Raw genomic sequence first — 21,589 nt, 5'->3', positions numbered from 1 at the left:
AAATTGAGCCGTAAACGTTGGCATTTTAGTTAATGGAAGTTATTCTTCTTCTTCAAGTGCGATCTCCGCGGCGGAGGTCGGCAATCATCATAGCTATTCGGACTTTTGAGACGGCTGCTCTGAAAAGTTCATTTGATGTACATCCGTATCATTCTCTGAGGTTGCGCAGCCATGACATTCTACGCTTCCCTATGCTTCCCTTTTCTTGGATCTTTCCTGCATAATCAGTTGGAGCAAGGTGTATTTCTCTCCACGTGTAATATGTCCGAGATATTCCAATTTTCTTGTTTTAATTGTATTTAAAATTTCTATTTTTTATTCATCCTTCTCAGAACCTCTTTGTTTGTGACGTGTTCTGTCCACGATATTTTCAGAATTCTTCTATAGACCCACAGCTCGAATGATTCCAGTTTTTCATTGATGTCGCAGTCAAGGTCCAAGATTCCATTCCATAAAACAAAGTCGAAAAAATATAGCACCTCACCACCCTAACTCTTAGTTCCAATTTTAAATCTCTTGTACCTAGCAATCTTCTCATTTTGTTGAAATTTGCTCTAGCCTTTTCTATTCTGATTTTGATCTTCTGAATGTAATCATTTGTGGAGTTAATCATTGTTCCCAGATATGCATATTTGTCAACTTGTTCGACGTTGGTTTCGTTTATTAGAAGATTCACGTTATTTCTTTTCGATATTCTCATAAATTTTGTCTTCTTGACGGTCATTGTTAGACCGTACTCTTTTCCATACTCCGCTATTCTGGTCACCAGTTTCTGAAGATCTTCAATATTTTCGGCTAAGATCACAGTGTCGTCCGCATATCTAATGTTGTTAATGGGAACTCCACTTACCTTTATTCCAGCTGTTTCACCCTTAAGTGTTTCTCAGGATCTCTTCGGAGTAGGCATTAAAAAGAATTGGCGACAATACGCATCCCTGTTTCACTCCACGTCTAATTTCAATTTCTTCTGACAGCTGTTCGTTAAGACGTACTTTTGCTCGCTGTTTATAGTATAAATTTGATATGATCCTTAGGTCGTTGTAGTCAATCTTCTTTTATTTCAGGACATTCATTAATTGTTTATGTCGTACTTTATCGAATGCTTATTATAGTCAATAAAACATGCGTATATAAAAATGGAAGTTATAGAACAATTAAAAGCGAACTAGTAAATGTTTAAAATTTTTAAAATGTTTTTATGTTAATTTTTTGCCAAGATATTGAAACTTGATTTACGCGCGCGCAGTACGCGCGCCAGCATTCGCTACGAGCTGACCGTACGTCTCACAAAAGCATTATTAAAAGTTCCATATATTCGTAAAAAAATAACATTTGCCAAAGCTTACAATGTTCGTTTTGAGTTGTTCTATAACTTCCATTTGCCAGATTTTCAAACTTTATAGCATGATTGTGTTTAAATCTCGTATAAACAAATTAATTCGCAACTTTTTAGTCAAATTAAAAAAAAAGGACTGTACCGATCCTATGCAGATCGGAAAAAGCGGAAAAATTTTTATAAAATTCGACGTGTTTCATAAATTTCCATACAGTTTTATTAACTCCATTCACATTAAAATCACCACCCTGTATAAACTTAAACCAAACATTTTGTTCTCAAATAAACTATAAGAAGATTATCAATAAAACGCAAGATCCATCATCCATGTATCGGAACATTTTCAAAGGTAGCGAAGTAAAATAAATCAAGGTCTTTGACCGTATCATCTGCCCTCTATCACGGAAATTGTAGCATGTCAATCATGCTGATATCTGGATTGCGTGCCAGTTCATCAAAAATTTTGCGCGTGTATCAGAAATACTAATAGACTGATGTCTTTGGCTAAATTTATATCTTTCGTTATTTTATGCTCGGCTATTATAAAACATCCTTATGGCATTTTAAAAATATTTTATGAATATTTTTGGTCACGAAGGTCTCTTAGGAATGTCGGTCGAATTTTAAATAGATTCCCAAAGGGTAAATATAATTTGTAATATTTTGTATTTAATAAAAATGATACTATATGTTTTTTTCTAAAAACTGTATTGTGTTAGTGTGTGTGAGTGAGGGTGAGGTTGATACTGGAGTGATTTTGTACTGATAAAGAGGCCGGTATCTTATATACTAAAACGCTAAGCCCTTTTCTTGTCCACCAGTTTACTCAAAAACCATATTAGATAATTAAAATATTTTTTCGGAATATTATTAGTATTACGTATGAGATTGTCAAGATATACTTTTGGTACAAAAATTCACTTCCGGTTTTGTGATGACCGGAAGTTAAAATTTACTTTAAGTTTTAGACCCCACAATGTATATATGGATCGAAAGGTCTCGTCGAGACGAATCTAAATATGTACTTCCGGTTGCAATCCGACACCGGAAGTGACCCGAAACGCGCATAAAACGTCAAGATAGAGCAAATCTGACACCGGATTCGTGATCAGCATGCAAAATTAACTGCTAAATGATATCCATGTCGACATTTGATGAACTACAAATTGCATTCCGGTTTTGAGGTCGACTTCCGGTTTTGTTTTTATTAGTCAAATCAATAGATAATTCAACGTAGAGTTCAAAAATGTAAGTTCACGAAATTATCATTTATAGTTTTTGAGTTATTGATAAAAATATTTTTACTTCCGGTCTATTTTTTTAAATTATAAAACTTTGTTTATTAAGACTTTTATTTTCTTATTAAGTTTATTAATTATTATTATTGATGCATGTTATGTATATTCTTGCTTATATGGTTTGTATTGATCTCTTAATTTTTCTCGCAAAATAAAAATTTCATTTAAAAAACTCGATGTCGAGTTGGTCCGCTAGTTGTTTTCTATTCTATTAATTTATTTTATCATTTTCAATTGAAAATTTTTCTTCTATACAAATCATTGCTAATTTGACTACTTTATTGCTAATTTAATACTTTTTCCACGATTGCCGATTTTTTTGCCTTTTTACTTTCATTCGAACTTTCCTTGAGAGCATACTAGATTTGTAAATCGTAAATCAATAAGAAATAAAAAAACTGAACCTCTAAAAATCATACGAACAAGCTGAAGTTTGCCGAGAATATTAATTTTGGGACCTTAAAAAAGATGCAAAAAAGTTTACCACTTTTACCCTCAGGCTTCTCCCTAAAACCTACCTCGTAGAGGGGTAAAAACGGGAAAAAAAAAACGATTTACCAAAAATCTGTACGCCGTAGAAAAAAAGTTTTAAATAAAAAATGTACCTAAGATAATTTTAAACAATAATGTTTATTATCACTTTTTGTGTAGAATGAACCGTTCTCTCACAAAAAACGCTTGAAGAGACCGTCGATTTTGAATGTCAGTTACGCGCGCGAAATCAATGTTCAATAAAATTTATATCAGCTCGACGGTAAAAATTCGATATCTTTTGATTCAAGTGTCCTATCGGCAAAAGTCAAGATGCGTTTTAAAGGTAAAGAGTTCAGCTTTTGTATGCAGTTTTCGTATTCTGCCGCAAATAAACTCACATTTTATACAGGTGTTAAATAAAAAAACGTGGCGAGATTTTTCCATTTTTTACGATTCTCATGAGATCAATATAATCTATCCCTTTCATTCACCGGCCACTATGAAGTTTTCTACTACTAGAGTCTATAGCATAACATTTTATGACTGGTCAATGAAATTGAGTAATTCTATTCATCTCACGAGAATCGTAAAAAATGGCAAAAATCGCGTCACGTTTATTTATTTAACACCTTTATAAAAACTATGTCTATTCGTGGCAACATACAAAAACTGCATACGAAAGCTGCACTCTTTACCTTTAAAACGCATCTTGATTTTTGTCGATAGGATATTTGGATCAAAAGATATCAAATTTTTACCATCGAGCTGATATAAATTTTATTGAACATTGATTTCGCGCGCGTAACTGACATTCAAAATCGACGGTCGTTTCAAGCGTTTTTTGTGAGAGAACGGTTCATTCTACACAAAAAGTTTTAATAAATATTTTTGTTTAAAATTATCTCAGCTACATGCTTTTAGGGGGCGGGTTTAGGGGAAAGAGCGGGGGTAAAATATAGCATTTTTGTTTCAGATTTGCCACTGATGTCAGAACCAACACAGCGCTCTATATAAAAAACACAGCAATATACATAGTCGCAAAGAACAACAGAAGAAGCATTAATAGAGTGGAAAGTCATCTAGAGAGAATTGCACAGTAGGCGGATACATGGACAAATCTACCAGGATAAGAGAGAATATAAGTCGTCAAGTACCTAGGAATTCACCTCGACAGAAGACCAAAGTTAAAAAGAAATTGGCAAGAGATTAGCCCATTCATACCTTTTGAGGATCAGCCCTCTAACGCATTCCAAAAAGATACAATCACTCCATGTCTAATTTAGAGCAGTGATGTATGCAGTTTCAATATGGAAGTCCACGGCAGCTGGGAGAAGCTGTTAAGAACAGAAACTGCTTACTACAGGCTTATCGATGGATTTTCATGGCAGGACAGGGTTACAAAACTGCAACCACCCAAGTAAGGCTCCACTGAGGAAGATGGTCGTAAATAAGACTAGAAAATTCTACCCCCAGACTACGAGAAGGGTCCTTAAAGCCAGAGATATCTTTATCAACCACAGGGCACAGTTACCAGGCGATTCATAGTACAGCCGACTCGAGATTATAGTCTTGGCACGATATGGGCCCATTGCAATGCCTAACAGTATTTAGACAAAAGCAAAAAGACCTGCAAAGAAACTTAAAAATTAGTCAATCTTTTGAATACCTATATAAATAAAAGGAACAAGCAATGAGGTGAATCTGGTAAAGGATTTGGCCTAGATAGATCAATAATCCCAATTAGGATCCTACAGGCAAACTTTTAGCATCATGTTAAGGCAGAGCGGTACCGTCTTAATACAAAAACCTTTATCTACCAGGGCTGAATCAAAGCTCCAGGGAATGTTCCCAGAGCTTTTTTAATAGTTGGTAGATGTATAATTATACGCCAATTGGTTCCAGTAAAACTGGCGCAGAATAGACAGAGAAGAAAAAAGTTTATGACGAAAATACTGAACAGAAAACTTTCGAGGTAGTGGAAGAGGAGAGATATATGTCCAAAAATGAACCTAATAAGGCAAGGTAGATAGATGGAGTGCAATTAAATAAAGCTATTGAAGCCTTATTCTTGGAAATATATTATTAATCTCATTTGTATTTTGAGAACGATTGCCGAAGTGGAAATTGAAACGTCAATTAACTTACATCATCATCATCATATAACGGGGGTCCTACGGCGATTGCCGCTTTCCGCATTTTCCAAACTTTCTCTTCTAGTTCCGTTGACAACCATTCAGGTTTTCCTTTTTTCCGATTTTCAACTTTTCCCAGTGCTTCATTTGCCGCTTCATGAATATATTTTTTAATTACCTTATACAGACTTTCAGGGTCTAGGTCCTTTGTTTCTATATTTTTTATTTTCTAAGCTATTCTAATTTTATATAAGAACTTTGTCGAATCTTGTTTAAAGCTTTCCTGGTTATATTTTATGTTTTCTATGGTTGTTCCTATGTCTGTTATTTCATCGTTTTTGTGACTTGATTGTTCTCTCTTAAATGTCACCATTACTTTTGCAATAATCATATGGTGGTCACTTCCACATTCTGGCCCTCTAAACACCTTCACGTCCTTCGTTTTTAGTTTAGAATCTTTACGCTGAATGAAATAGTCAATTATTGATTTTAAATTCCTGGTAGGCTGCGTCCATGTAAATTTGTGTATATTCTTATGGGGGAAGAAACCATTTAATATTTTCAAAGAATGTGCCTCGCAAAAATCTATTAATCTTCGACCATTGTCGTTCAGAATGTCTTCTCCATATCTCCCTATTATTTCACTGTTGGAGCTCTTTCCAGTTCTTGCATTAAGATCACCTAAGATCCAAATTTCTTTCTTCTTATTAATTGTGGCTAGAACAGTTGTTAACTTGTTAAAGTACTCTTCCTTGCTGTCAACCCTTGAGTCATCCGTCGGTGCATATGTTCCTATTACCACTATTTCATGGCCATTTTTCTTAATTTCCATGAGGATAATTCTTTCATCTATTTCTTGCCATGATTTAATACATTTTTCAGTTTCTGATGTATTGCTATAGACACTCCCCTTTTAGCTCGTTCGCTCTTTTCTACGCCACTATAAAAATGCAGGTATTCGTTTATCTTTTCATTTCCTCTTCCTCTTTTCTTTACTTCAGTTAATACACAGATGTCTAGTTTCATTTTACTCAGTTCACGGAAGACCTCCTCCTGTTTTGTCCTTATTCCTTGTATGTTCCAAGCACCCAAATTCATAATCCATTTTCTTTGCGAATTTCGTTTATAGTTTAATCCGTCCGAATTCCAAGGCTTTTTGCTGAAATTTTTAACCTTTGATCATTTTTTCCGAGTATCGAGGAGTTGGCCCGATGCCTCAACCCCCAACTTGGAGGACCAGGGTTTTAAATCAGAGTATCCTTCTCTTAGATAAGTTGCCTTCTCTATGGCTTAGGAGTCCTATCTACCCCACTTGTTGGTCCGCGGGTGGTATTTACCAATTAACTTACTTTAACCTTTAATTGTGGCTTATTCCCATTTAAATAGTAATTACTTTAAAATACCACAAGAAAATAGCTTCAGAGCAGTATTTATCTCATGTTACATAATAAACTAGGTTCTTTGATCTCTATAAACAAAAAATAGTGTTGAATTGGCATTTTTCAATTTTACTTGAAATGTATTCAGTGTTTTCTGATTACATTTCCAAATGTAACTGTCTGCCTCTTCAGTAAACTTTACATTGTATACACTCGGCTAAGCACTAATGGTATGTAAGTTGTATTCCCGAATTGCCGTATGTCGCTTTATCGATTTCTCTTCGTTCGCTACGATCATAAATTATTCCCTGTTAATTTGTATATCCAGCTCCTAAATAATATTTCGTGTTGTCCTTTCTAGCGATAAAAGTGACTGTTGTTAATATTTTATGACGTTCGAATACTCGGTAGAGACGTCTCTATCAATGTCGTTTTTTCGACGGTTCTGCTTGGAAGTTTTTTACATTATATATAAGCAAGAAGTAGTTAAATTCATGGTTAAATTTGTTTTATCTATCTATATTAAATGTAGAAAAGATGGTCAAAATTTGATCTATCGGGTCTGAATCTAGCTTACGAAACGAATGGATTAGCAGCATTATCTAAAGTGTGCTGATCTAAAATCAGCGAGATATCTAACAAATAACATTATGTTTTAACTTAATAGAAAAAAATCACAATCGTATTTCTCACTAGTATCCCCTCCACATTTTGCATGAACACCCATCATCATAGAGTTGGTATTTAACAAAAATTATGTTTTCACATAGACAAAGAACTCGAGTGTTTCCGATCGAATTTATCACTTTTTGTGTAATTTTGAAATTAACTTTTATTTCAGTTCGTCACGCCGCTTTGTGTTGACACATAGTTCGGAGAAAATCGTCTGACTGCGCGAAGTTTCTGGGGAATTCAAGATGATTATACCTTCTTCTTTTTCTTCTTTTTTATATAGACATAACTCTGTCTGTTTTTCAATGTTCCTCCAGTAAGTTGTTGTTCTATCGTTTTTGTGGTCTTCCTACTGATCGTCTTTCTATTGGGGAACCGTCTTTTGTTGTCTTTACTACTCTATTTGTTGTCATTCGGTGTTTATATGATCGTTCCATTCTACTCTTCTATTTCTTATCCAGCTCTTGATGTTCTCCACCTTGTATATCTGTACTTCTAGCTCTGTCCCATAGTGTCATACCATCAATTTTTCTTCTCTGCTGTTTCTAACATCCTTTTTGTCCCCTCTGTGTCAGGTCTTGTTTCTGCCGCGTATATCGATTGTTTGTTTAGTGGTTGTAAAGTCTTATATTTCGAATCATTATTCAAAACAATTTTACTGAATAATTTTTGGTGCAGGGTTAGTGCTAAATATCCACCACTTGGCACAGAGGCTTTGAATGTTCTTCTGTCGTTCCAAATAACGTACTTAATTTCCGGGGAGTATTTTTTGAGATTTGGATCTGATTTAATTCTATTTGCGCTATAATAACATAAGCATTATTACCTGCACCATCAAAGATGCCATAAAAATTTTAAGAGGCCACCGACGGGTTTTTCTAGCTCCGGAATGACACAACTGATCAGAAGTGTCTACTCCTCCTTTTGTAGAGTTATAAAATAAAACAATCTCGGTCTTGCTAGTATTTTCATCAAGTACGCCATAAGTATGAAGTGTTGACGCCAACAGAGCAATTTTTTTGTGATTTTGGAGACAATGATACTAACGTCTTATTCTAGTCAAAAGCAAAGTCAGAACATGGAACAGTTTTTTTCCTTTTAAGAAATTCTGGCAGAATGTCTGACTGTTTTCTCTTAACGGTGCCAACCATTGTCAACTTTTTTGTAAAAAAGATTTTTTAACACAAAAGGACGAAATCCAATTATTTATGGTGACATTTCTATTAGAGAGGTGTTTGCATAGGCGAATAACGTATTGGGTGGGCAAAGCTTCTGATGCATCTCTTCTCTCTTTTCTCACATATAATATTGCAGAACATGTATAAAAGTCTTAGAGTCGCACAATATAACGATTTTAATTCCATATTTGTCTCGTTTATTTGGAATATAAACTTTAAAAAGACATCTAACAACTGAGTAACTGTTCACCAATTGTCACATATATGCTAGGAGCGTAATTAGCTTCACAATTTTTGATTAAATTCATTTCAAAGAAATCTTACAGGTGCAAAATCATCATGTTTCCCCTCGTTTTTAGTTGTTTTTCATCAAAACGAAGAAAATTAATCAAAAATTAAAAGCCTTTTTGAGACGTTGTTGCTCTAAAAATGATCCAAATTGTTTTGGCCATAAATCCGAGGTACTCAGGTAGCTAGTTGTTAATAGTTGTAATAATGTCAAAATCTCTTATTTGCTTGTAGCAGTTGTAAAACTTGGAGTTCGACTAAATTTAGGAGATTGTTTAGAGACTTATGGGTTTATGTATTGAGTAATATAGTCTATCCATTGAGTCGCTGAAAAAGAGTTGTCAACCCAAAATCTCTTCTAGTGTATTTGAAGCGTGAGCCTTTAGACCTGGTAGACGAAGCAATTTTTTTAACTGTGCTAGTGTTCTTCGAGACAAACGGAGTTTTATATGACTTAAAATCATTTTTTCCATATAAAACTTTTCTTCTTTGGTCGCTATCTTTCTGCGAATCTTCACTCTCCTCTGCACTAACCTCTGGTTCTGCTAAAATGGCATCATGTTCAATTACACTAAGTTCTTTGCCTTCATCCTCACTTAAACACACATATTCTGTATTACTTAAAGACACATCTTCAAAACTCTCACTAGCCTCATAAGCACGCACAATTTCTTCTAAAGCCCGAGTCAACGCTCTGCTCATCTACAGAAGTCATCTACTTCTATATTCAAAATTATAACGCGAATTGTACTGTGATGTACAATAAACAGTGACTGCTACAGTTGATTGGGAACTAAAAGAGGGAAAGATACTGAGAATCTAAGCCAGCTCTCTAGAAATGTGCTGACTGCATCTAATTGAAACTGCACGGTGTCGCCAGTGACACCAGTGTACCATTCTAAAGTTATAAAATTACCATCATAAAAACAATATTCAAAAATTTTGGCCATGCCATGAGAAATAGCAGATATGAACTGTCACATTTTACATGTTATTGAACATATGCAATATGGAAGTTATGTAACAGATTACCTGATAGAAAGAAGTAGTAAAGGACTAAACTTATTGAACATGGTTGTAAAAACATGGTGAAAGTAGACTGCCTTATTATTCTACCAATTATACTTCGTCGTATTCGTATCGTATTCGTATCGTATATTGTCGTTCTACATTAGATTATCGTTGCTTTTTTTAGGATTCTGCTAGCAATTCTCTTTTAAAAAGACTTCACTCAGTTTTTCAAAATACTGCTTCTAGATCTTTATAAGAAATTGATAATTTGGCAAATTTGTCACCAATAGCAAAAGTCTAAAACAAAAAAAACTACTACTTAACTGAGAGCAAAATTAAAGAAAATGGTTAGGAGGTAGAAAGGAAACTATTCCGGAATCGATATTACGCTGAAAGAAAAAAAGGGTAGATGTTCCATAATTAATTTTATGTACTCGGTCGAGTTTGTGCTTCTGCCTTTCACGCGGCAATATGTCAAAAGTTGTTTAGTGTTCGAAAGTCAAAATATTTACCGTATTTAACTAAAACACTTACATCAATTATCAAAATTATCATAAACCATCCAGAAATACTTATGATGTTATATTCAAATGTTGAAATTTAGTTTTATCGCAAATACATTAGATCATCATTCACTTACAAGGCATTTTTGATTACAAACTCTTTAATTAAATAAAATTCTTATCTAATTCATTCTGTGTAACAATTTTAAATCTATGTCAACCCATTACAACCGTAATTGCCTATTCCAAACAAGTACAATCGTATTGTATGTTTTTACACAATGTTGGCGCCATTTGCAGGTGTGTCTAAGTATTATACATTTACAAATATATAAATTAAGCAGAAATATTCATAATTTAGAACAATGTATTGTTGCTTTATCAATATAAGTCATCATTTTGACACTACAGCTTTCTTTCTTGGTACTTTGTAGAGAGAAAAAGAAAAGGAACAAGGAAAAAAGATAGAAGACAAAAAATAATTAAACCAACATTTCTTTAACGTCCTGAATGTACGAACCTGCAAGGAAGTTAATATCTATTATAGGTACTCCAACTGTTACATTGTATGAATAAAAAAAACTCAGTGCATATTCACGTGCATCTAACTCTTAGCCCACTCCCACTACATCGTTTCTCTTTATTTCATAAATTTACAGTCACAAATAAAATAATCGTGGCCACGTATACATGGGCAAAACTGGTCGGTCCACGAAAACCTAAATGTAAGAGCATTTAGTATGCATTAGACATTTTTTTTTTCATTTTGCAGTATCAGATCACTGCCAAGATACCGGACATCCCATTGTCATGATTACCCGTGGTGCTCAGATCTTAGACGGTAGCCATGTTCTTAAGTTTGTTGCGCAATATTGATATATTTTTTCTAGCACAAAACAGCGAAGAGAGAATATATGGCGAGGCCTTTATCCAGGAGTGGATGCAGAGTGAACAGAATGAAGAAAAAGAAGAAGCACAAACAAAGTGATACTAATACCGCTGTAGCATTTCAATTTCCTTATGTTTAAAACTTTTTATTTTTATCGCTTTAAGTACATCAAGTATGTGTACTTGAAGAGTTTCCCTTTTCGTAATAAATTAGTTCTGGATGTGGGAACTTCACTTTAAATGAAATCTCAGAGCTTAATAATTACTTTCTCATGAAAAAAGTTAAAAGAGAAATAGAAAGGTCCAATATCAGTCAGATCTTAGTTGTCTGTCTAAAATGGCTTATGATGTTTATATTCATTGCCAATATCTCGTGTTGTTTAATTGTGATGGAACCTGCATTTTATTTGGTAAGATTTGTAAATATATTATTAACTTATTCGATAAATAGAAAGGTTTCTTTATCTTTTAATAGGGTTTTACCATCGAGTTAGAATCTATGGAGAGGGCATCACGTGACTAAAAACGACCTCACTTCGGCCATATTGTTTTGACACTTTTGACAGATCGTATGTGATTATTTACGTTTGTTGTTTTTCGAATATTTTTAGTTTTATAACACTTTTATAGAAACTGTAATAATATATTGTGATAATGCATAATAATGGTTTCTTGTTCTCAACGTAGTTGCAGTGGCAGAAGCAATGTTAATAAAAAATCTTCAGCAATAACGTTCTACAGGTTAGTATACAAATATGTAAACAAAGTAATGGCCCGTACTTCAGAGAATAAATTAATAGTATTTGACTGTATTAATTTATCTTTATGTATAATATATTGTGTTACAATACAACAAAAACCAAATATCTTTGTATTGGAAACGAGTCAGATAACATAGACCTCGAAAACGGACAACATATTTCCTGCTGTCAGAGCTATGACTACTTGGGTATTGCCTTTGACAATACAGGAACTGATACACGGGAAATAGAAAAACGAATCACTCAAGCAAAGAAAGTCTTAGGATGTCTCAATAGTATACTGTGGAGTAAAGAGATAACGAAAGGAAGGAAATTTAATATATATGAGACCATGATTAAAACTACTCTTCTTTATGGCGCTGAAACATGGAGAATTAGTGAAAAGAACAAAAAGCGAATAGAAGCAGTAGAGATGGATGCAATGAGAAGATCTTTAGGTATTTCCAGACGAGACCGAATCAGAAATGATGTAATAAAACAACGTATGGGAATAGAAGGAAATATAACTCAAGATATAGAGAAGAAACAATTAAGGTGGTATGGGCATGTTCAACGGATGCCAGCATCAAGACTCCCCAAAAAAGTAATAGAATGGCAACCGATAGGTCGACGGAAAAGAGGAAGACCCAGATTAGAATGGCAACACGGCGTAAACAAGTCCATGAGCGAAAGAAATTTAACAACAAACGACTGCGAAGATAGGAAGAGATGGTGTTTAGGTATCGGACAACGTCGAAAGACGTTCTAAACCGATGTATATATATATATATATATATATATATATATATATATATATATATATATATATATATAATATATTGTGTTTTTTGTGTTTACCGCGGGATAAATAAATCATAGTTTATTAAAAATGTATTGCACTTTGCAGATTATGATTAAATCTTCTGAATAACTACTCATATTTTTATAGTAGTTTTAATATTATTGAGTCCAGCCATGATCCCACCGCCATATTGGTTTCACAGTTAGCCACGCCTACCTACGCCGTTTTTAATACACACGTTGATATGCTCATAGCTTCTCCATAGATTCTAACTCGATGGGTTTTACTGACCATCTCTTTTCCAATGGTGACCCCCTCATTCAAAGCCAGGATACCGCCCTGTATTGTTTATTGCTTTATTTTGCCGAAGGCGACGGCACTTTTGGCGATTAGAAAAAGATCTAAGTATCAGATGTTTTCTTCGAATGTCGTGGAACTGTGCTGTAATTGTTAGTTTTATTGACTATCTTTCTTGTCAGCTTTTTCGTTACAGAGTATGGATGTGCCCCCATAATAACGTATGGAAGGTAGACATATACACTGAACCAGCGTGTAACAACAAAATTGTTAGTCTTACAACGAAAAATCCTCTGGGCGAACAGAAAAGCTCCATGGAAACAAAAACAGTACGATACATCAAGACAAATAATCGTATAAGATGAGCAGGACATGTACAGAGATCGAATAATTAACTAAATACTAAACACAACTTTCAGGAAGAGGCTTGGTGGAAGAGGGTCAGTTGGTCGCCAAAAAAAAAGGATGCAGTAATTGGTGATCTACGTAAGATGTGGTGCAACAATGGGAGAATGCTGCATAAAATCAGCAAGAGTGGAGGAAAATAGTATACTTGGCCTAGACTCACCTAAAATTTTAGCGCAAAGAAAGCGAGAAAGAAGGAAAATTAGGTCAAGGTATCAAAAGAAAACCAAAAAGTACCTAAACAATTTGGAAAGAAAAATTGGATTTCGATGTTGGAGGGCAGTGACAGAAATGGATGGAAATGAACAGATACTTTAAGAAATCTGTGGTATTTGTAGAACACTGTGTAAAGTCCTCAATTACAAACATTCTATAAATGTTTCAAAACAACTCTGATCTTCATTATTTGTACATTTTTATTATTTGCTTTTGTGTTTTAAAGAAAGAAATGCAGTGCTGATAAGAATTATTTACCAGATAAAACGATTACCTGTTATTTATTATCAAGAAAATAAAGTAAACTCTAACCTTTTATATGTTGTATGTGTTCATCGTACTGCGATTTACTCCTGATAAATTCAAACCTGCTGGCCTCACTCTGATGAAATGTATGAGTCCTATAATCGGAATACCACTCCGAACTACTACTAGTCACTTTCGAACTACTACTATCCCCGTCCCATTCGTCCTTCGACGTTTCGACCTTACGAGGACTCTTCAGGCTCTCCTCGGACGGAAACCGTCCCGTTAACGAGCTACCACTACTTATCGAACCCAAGTTACCGTTGCTTTGCGTCAAATACGCGGAGTCCAAGTTTTCTTCTGATGGGGTTCGACTGGAAGTGACTTGTCGGATGGATGTTGACGAGGTGCTCGAGGTGAGATGTCTGATGGTTTTTTTGACGGTTACTTTTTCGAATTTTACGGATTTTGTGCCACTGGTGAAGTCTCCTTCGCGAGATGTAGATGTGTAGGTTTCCTGTAAATTTAAACATGATTTCTGGAGAATTTTTAAAACATGCAGTTGACAAAAGGCAAACTAGAACTGGCTCTTTGGATTGAATGATTTTACAGATTTTATTTTCTTATAAATAATAAAAAAATTTATAAATAATATAAATAATTTCTGAAAAAAAAAACTAAGAAAACCACATATATATGTTTAGTGTTACTTAAAAGCTGACGTGAACATTATAAATATTCTCATAAAATACAATTATACTCATATAAAGCTGATTACCTTTAAAGTAATAATTTTTATCCGGATTTATTGTTTTATGACAACACATTTTTATTTAGAAGTATTTTTATGAAAATATGATTCATGCACTTTTTATATCTATTTAAATTTTCTAAAATACCATTTACAATTTAGACAAGGCGAAAAGCACGGGTTTGTTCGAATTCCCATAAGATTTTTTTTGCATAATCACTTTATTGAGATACCCCATAATAAGATTCAAGATGTCGCCCAAGCGAAAAGTTGTTAAAATTTTGTTAAACAATTTTTTTTAACAAATTGTAACGATCAATTGTTTTGGCCCATTTTTTTGAATTTTTTGGATAATTCTGAATAAAAAGGTCCGATGTAAAATTTTTTTTTATATTACATTAGCAGCTTTTCCTATTCTCATAATTTTCAACACAAAAAAGAATGAAAAACATGATTATCTTTATTAAATTTTAATTTGAAAAATCAGTAAACGTTTGAAATTAATTAAAAATGTGTATAGTAGGATAAATATACTTTTTAGTGTTTACATCTATTGTCAAAACAGCAACTCAACCTTAAAGGTAAATAAACAACAACACGATACAAAAATTATATAATGATCCAAACATCCAATCCGAAAATTAGAATTTGTGAAACTTCAACTAATAACTAATCAACTTAAAATGAAGAATACTGCGGATTGAGAGTAAACTGTATCTTTTGTAAGTCCCAGTACTTTGAATCGCTGGCAACAATGTCGCTGTTCAGAGAATTAAATTTCGGGAAAATTAGAATATTAGAATATGATGTACGTGCTGCCATCTACTCAAACAATTGTTAAACGTTAGTTTATTGGAATGCCGCTTATTTTAACTGCGGCGTGAACATACCCCCTTAATAAAGCTCGTATGGCAGGGCGAGCGCTCATTTGTACAATGAGAGTTTCTTTCGTTCTTTCTGAAGAGCTTCGTTAAAGATTAAAAAACAATGTTTTAAAATTAAATAATCCTAAAATACTTATCGGAAAATGATATACCAAGGTTTGAACTTCAATTTAGGTCCTTCATGAATTCCAAAATAATATTTTTTAATTGTGTTTTTGAGGGTTGAAAATCATCATTTTGCGTTTTTTAGTTTTAAATTATTTATAACTCGAAAACGATTAACTTCACAGAATAATTACGACAAACTTATTTTGTTCAGAATGATCCAAAAAACCTTAAAAAATTGTCCGGGTCGAAAAAATTGATTGTTACAATTTATTTAACAAAAAAAATTGAAATGGGAACGTACATTTTTTATTGTATTGTTCAAGGAAAATTATGGAAACGGTCTAATATCTCGAGAAAAACACTTTCAAATAAAAAACCAAAAACACGAGTTTAATATTTTTTTAAAATCTATCGAATGCCACTAAACGCGACCCCGCATCCCCACCCCTTAATGCCCTTCGATCTGCTTTGGTTATTTTACTTTTTCGTACATTTCTAGGTTTTGTGATGACCGAACCTGTAGTTTTGTATCTTCTGACTACATTTCGTACACTAGAGCGTGAAAATTGCAACATATTCGCGATTTCCATATTGGATTTTCCAGAATTAAAAAATCTAATAATGATTGAACAAATTTTGTTATCGATAACTTTACCTCAAGCAATTGGACAATCCACAAACGGCAAACAGCTTTACAATACTACAAAATATATTTGACATTAACTGACAATATTATTGTTTTGATGTCATTTTTCCATAGCTACCTCTGGATTTGATGTAATTATGAAAAAATCAACGTATGTTGACATAAGTAAATGCATAGCCAGGGTTTAGTGAATTTTTTTTATTGTTGAAAATAAATAAAAAACCATAAGGGTAATGTTTTTAATAAATAGTATTAAAAATGCCACATTAATTAATATGGGAACTTATAAAAACATGTAGAGTATAATTTGGTTATGGTAATCGACAACTGCAAATTCCATAGAAGGGCGAACTGCTATGGAAAGGGGCTCGTATATAAATGCAAATGTTAAAACTGTTTGTCAATATGAAAGCACGATGTTAGCACCCCAGTATTATTAAAAAATGGAGTATATAATCAGATTATGTGGAGAATGAAGCGCTAATAATTGGTCAATTTATTTTATTTGAAAAATAAATTTCCTGTTTATCGTTAAAGGGTACATCGGGATGAGATGGCAAAATCTACACTCGCTGAATTCTGATTTGGAATTGGTTACTCGAAAGTCTATACTTAGAAACCCTTTAGCCAAATGTTTAGCTCCCTAGGTGGCCTCAGAGGTCTCCTATCGCTTTCCTGGGCGATCCTTTGCTTTAAAAAATCTGAACAAATTGACGAACATACATTTTCATGCCCACAACACTTCACAGAGATTTTTAGACCAAAATGGAGCTCATAAAAAATATTTAATTTTTTTAAAGAATTTTGTTATGTAGGTAATTTTTGGCAAACTTCGAATTTAGAGTCTGAACATGGGCAACATGACCCTGTTATTAGAAAAAAACCGAAAAATAGATGAAAAATTATTCTAGCGGTTGAGTTTATGTGCTAAAAACATAAAAAATTATATCAAAAAAAGGGTTTATTGTATTTTGAGCTTGTTCTGGTCTGAAAATGGCAAACCTGATCCTGCAAAATAAATAAAACAATTCCAAAATAAACAAATGTTTATATACGAGAAATAATGAAAAAATATATCAAAAATCGCTATTTATTGACATGCAGTTGTTTATGAGGTAAAAACACCACAAAAATTACCTACATAACCTAAAAATTCTTTAAAAAATATTTTTCCTGAACTCAATTTTGATCCAAAAAATCGGAAAAAAATCAGAGTGTTTTTGGGCTTCGAAATGTATATGCGTGAATTATTTCAGATTCTTTTAAGCAAAGAATTGCTCAGAAATTTTTTGTTCTTTTCGAATAAACACATGTTTTTCGATAGAGGACCCCTGGGGCGACCTAGGGAGCTAAAATTTTGGTTAAAGGGGTCTCTATCATCCAGCCTTCATTTATCACGTCCACTGCTGGACATAGGCCTCCTTTAAACTCCTCCATTCTTTGCGATTTTGTGCTTTTTGTTGTCAATTTTTGCCAAAGTGTAGATGGTCTTCCTCTACTACGTTTGCCTGCTCTTGGCCTCGAATTTGTAATTTTGATCGTCCATCGTGAGTCATGCATTCTCACACGGCCTGCCCAGTTCCAGAAGTGCAGCCTAGTGGAGATTTTGCCATCTGATCCCGCTATAGCTTTTTATGAAACTCTAAATTTCGTTATAAAAAATCTTAGATGTAGGAAAATTCTAAGTATGACAGAAGAACGAGCAGCCAATTTTATGTAGAAAATGTGTATTCGCTTGACTCTCGGACCAAAATTGACGCCAATATAGCCGATTAACCAAATTTGATAAAAATCCAAGGGACATTTTGGACCCTTGGAACATTTTTTCCAAATTTTCCAAAAAAAAAATTTTGTTTAATGTTTTGGTATATGCACTTGGCCAAGCTTATTCCAAGCATGTGTTTTTTTCTGATCCCTTGACCCCAGTTTGCTGGAAAAGAGGAAAAATTGAATTAAAAAATCTACAGTTTTTTCGATTTTCCGGAAAAACGGTGCATAATTTTTAGCCACATGTTTAGATTTTTTTAATCAGCAGGTCACCCTTAATCGAAACAATTCAAATTTTAAACAAAATATACACTTTTAATTTTTACGAAATTTTCAGCAAATACAGACATCCAAGTGGAAATTTTTCTCACGAACCGTTAGATGTAGGAAAATTCTGAGTATGCCAGAAGAACGAGCGGCCAATTTTATGTAGGAAATGTGTATTCGCTTGACTCTCGGACCAAAATTGACGCCAATATAGCCGATTAACCAACTTTTGATAAAAATCCAAGGAACCCCCTTGGAACATTTTTTCCAAATTTTCCAAAAAAAAAAAATTTTGTTTAACGTTTTGGTACATGCACTTGGCCAAGCTTATTCCATGCATGTGTTTTTTTCTGATCCCTTGGCCCCAGTTTGCCGGAAAAGAGGAAAAATCGAATTAAAAAATCTACAGTTTTTTCGATTTTCCGGAAAAACGGTGCATAATTTTTAGCCACATGTTTGGATTTTTTTAATCAGCAAGTCACCCTTAATCGAAATAATTCAAATTTTAAACAAAAAATACACTTTTAATTTTCACGAAATTTTCAGCAAATACAGACATCCAAGTGGAAATTTTTCTCACGAACCGTTAGATGTAGAAAAATTCTGAGTATGCCAGAAGAACGAGAGGCCAATTTTATGTAGGAAATGTGTATTCGCTTGACTCTCGGACCAAAATTGACGCCAATATAGCCGATTAACCAAATTTGATAAAAATCCAAGGGTACCCCCTTGGAACATTTTTTCCAAATTTTCCAAAAAAAAAAATTTTGTTTAATGTTTTGGTACATGCACGTGGCCAAGCTTATTCCAAGTATGTGTTTTTTTCTGATCCCTTGACCCCAGTTTGCCGGAAAAGAGGAAAAATCGAATTAAAAAATCTACAGTTTTTTCGATTTTCCGGAAAAACGGTGCATAATTTTTAGTCACATGTTTAGATTTTTTTAATCAGCAGGTCACCCTTAATCGAAACAATTCAAATTTTAAACAAAATATACACTTTTAATTTTTACGAAATTTTCAGCAAATACAGACATCCAAGTGGAAATTTTTCTCACGAACCGTTAGAGGTAGGAAAATTCTGAGTATGGCAGAAGAACGAGCGGCCTATTTTATGTAGGAAATGTCTATTCGCTTGACTTTAGGACCAAAATTGACGCCAATATAGCCGATTAACGAAATTTGATAAATATCCAATGATCTACAGTTTTTTCGATTTTCCGGCAAAACGGTGCATAATTTTTAGCCACATGTTTAGATTTTTTTAATCAGCAGGTCACCCTTAATCGAAATAATTCAAATTAAAAAAAAAATACACTTTTAATTTTTACGAAATTTTCAGCAAATACAGACATCCAAGTTTAAAATTTTTCTCACGAACCGTTAGATGTAGGAAAATTCTGAGTATGGCAGAAGAACGAGCGGCCAATTTTATGTAGGAAATGTAAATTCGCTTGACTTTAGGACCAAAATTGACGCCAATATAGCCGATTAACAAAATTTGATAAAAATCCAATGGTCTACAGTTTTTTCTATTTTCCGGAAAAACGGTGCATAATTTCTGGCAACGTGTATAGGTTTTTTTAATCAGCAGGTCGCCCTTAATAGAAATAATTCAAATTTTAAACAAAAAATACACTTTTAATTTTTACGAAATTTTCAGCAAATACAGACATCCAAGTGGAAATTTTTCTCACGAACCGTTAGATGTAGGAAAATTCTGAGTATGGCAGAAGAACGAGCGGCCTATTTTATGTAGGAAATGTCTATTCGCTTGACTTTAGGACCAAAATTGACGCCAATATAGCCGATTAACCAAATTTGATAAAAATCCAAGGGTACCCCCTTGGAACATTTTTTCCAAATTTTCCAAAAAAAAAAATTTTGTTTAATGTTTTGGTACATGCACTTGGCCAAGCTTATTCCAAGCATGTGTTTTTTTCTGATCCCTTGACCCCAGTTTGCCGGAAAAGAGGAAAAATCGAATTAAAAAATCTACAGTTTTTTCGATTTTCCGGAAAAACGGTTCATAATTTTTAGTCACATGTTTAGATTTTTTTAATCAGCAGGTCACCCTTAATCGAAACAATTCAAATTTTAAACAAAATATACACTTTTAATTTTTACGAAATTTTCAGCAAATACAGACATCCAAATCCAAGTGGAAATTTTTCTCACGAACCGTTAGAGGTAGGAAAATTCTGAGTATGGCAGAAGAACGAGCGGCCAATTTTATGTAGGAAGTGTCCATTCGCTTGACTTTAGGGCCAAAATTGACGCCAATATAGCCGATTAACGAAATTTGATAAAAATCCAATGATCTACAGTTTTTTCGATTTTCCGGCAAAACGGTGCATAATTTTTAGCCACATGTTTAGATTTTTTTAATCAGCAGGTCACCCTTAATCGAAATAATTCAAATTTTAAAAAAAAAATACACTTTTAATTTTTACGAAATTTTCAGCAAATACAGACATCCAAGTTTAAAATTTTTCTCACGAACCGTTAGATGTAGGAAAATTCTGAGTATGGCAGAAGAACGAGCGGCCAATTTTATGTAGGAAATGTAAATTCGCTTGACTTTAGGACCAAAATTGACGCCTATATAGCCGATTAACAAAATTTGATAAAAATCCAATGGTCTACAGTTTTTTCTATTTTCCGGAAAAACGGTGCATAATTTCTGGCAACGTGTATAGGTTTTTTTAATCAGCAGGTCGCCCTTAATAGAAATAATTCAAATTTTAAACAAAAAATACACTTTTAATTTTTACGAAATTTTCAGCAAATACAGACATCCAAGTGGAAATTTTTGTCACGAACCGTTAGATGTAGGAAAATTCTGAGTATGGCAGAAGAACGAGCGGCCTATTTTATGTAGGAAATGTCTATTGGCTTGACTTTAGGACCAAAATTGACGCCAATATAGCCGATTAACGAAATTTGATAAAAATCTAATGATCTACAGTTTTTTCGATTTTCCGGCAAAACGGTGCATAATTTTTAGCCACATGTTTAGATTTTTTTAATCAGCAGGTCACCCTTAATCGAAATAATTCAAATTTTAAAAAAAAAATACACTTTTAATTTTTACGAAATTTTTAGCAAATACAGACATCCAAGTTTAAAATTTTTCTCACGAACCGTTAGATGTAGGAAAATTCTGAGTATGGCAGAAGAACGAGCGGCCAATTTTATGTAGGAAATGTGTATTCGCTTGACTCTCGGACCAAAATTGACGCCAATATAGCCGATTAACCAAATTTGATAAAAATCCAAGGGTACCCCCTTGGAATATTTTTTC

At 33.6% G+C, this 21,589-nt stretch overlaps 1 protein-coding gene across 13 annotated transcripts in view; it reads right to left on the bottom strand.

Annotated features, from left to right (window-relative positions):
- Msp300 (Muscle-specific protein 300 kDa) overlaps positions 1-21,589 on the bottom strand; it is a 477,430-nt gene that overhangs the window by 305,238 nt on the left and 150,603 nt on the right. For 10 of the 13 annotated variants that reach the window (XM_072530655.1, XM_072530656.1, XM_072530643.1 and 7 more), the window contains exon 2: positions 13,932-14,382. The exons of the other annotated variants lie outside the window; for them this stretch is intronic. In XM_072530655.1, the coding sequence (XP_072386756.1) occupies positions 13,932-14,382 (451 nt within the window). The remainder of the gene's footprint in view (positions 1-13,931; positions 14,383-21,589) is intronic. 13 annotated transcript variants of the gene reach the window in all.

This window comes from Diabrotica undecimpunctata, chromosome 4 (assembly GCF_040954645.1).
Source record: "Diabrotica undecimpunctata isolate CICGRU chromosome 4, icDiaUnde3, whole genome shotgun sequence".
NCBI lineage: Eukaryota > Metazoa > Arthropoda > Insecta > Coleoptera > Chrysomelidae > Diabrotica > Diabrotica undecimpunctata.
This window is presented reverse-complemented; position numbering and strand designations above follow the sequence as displayed.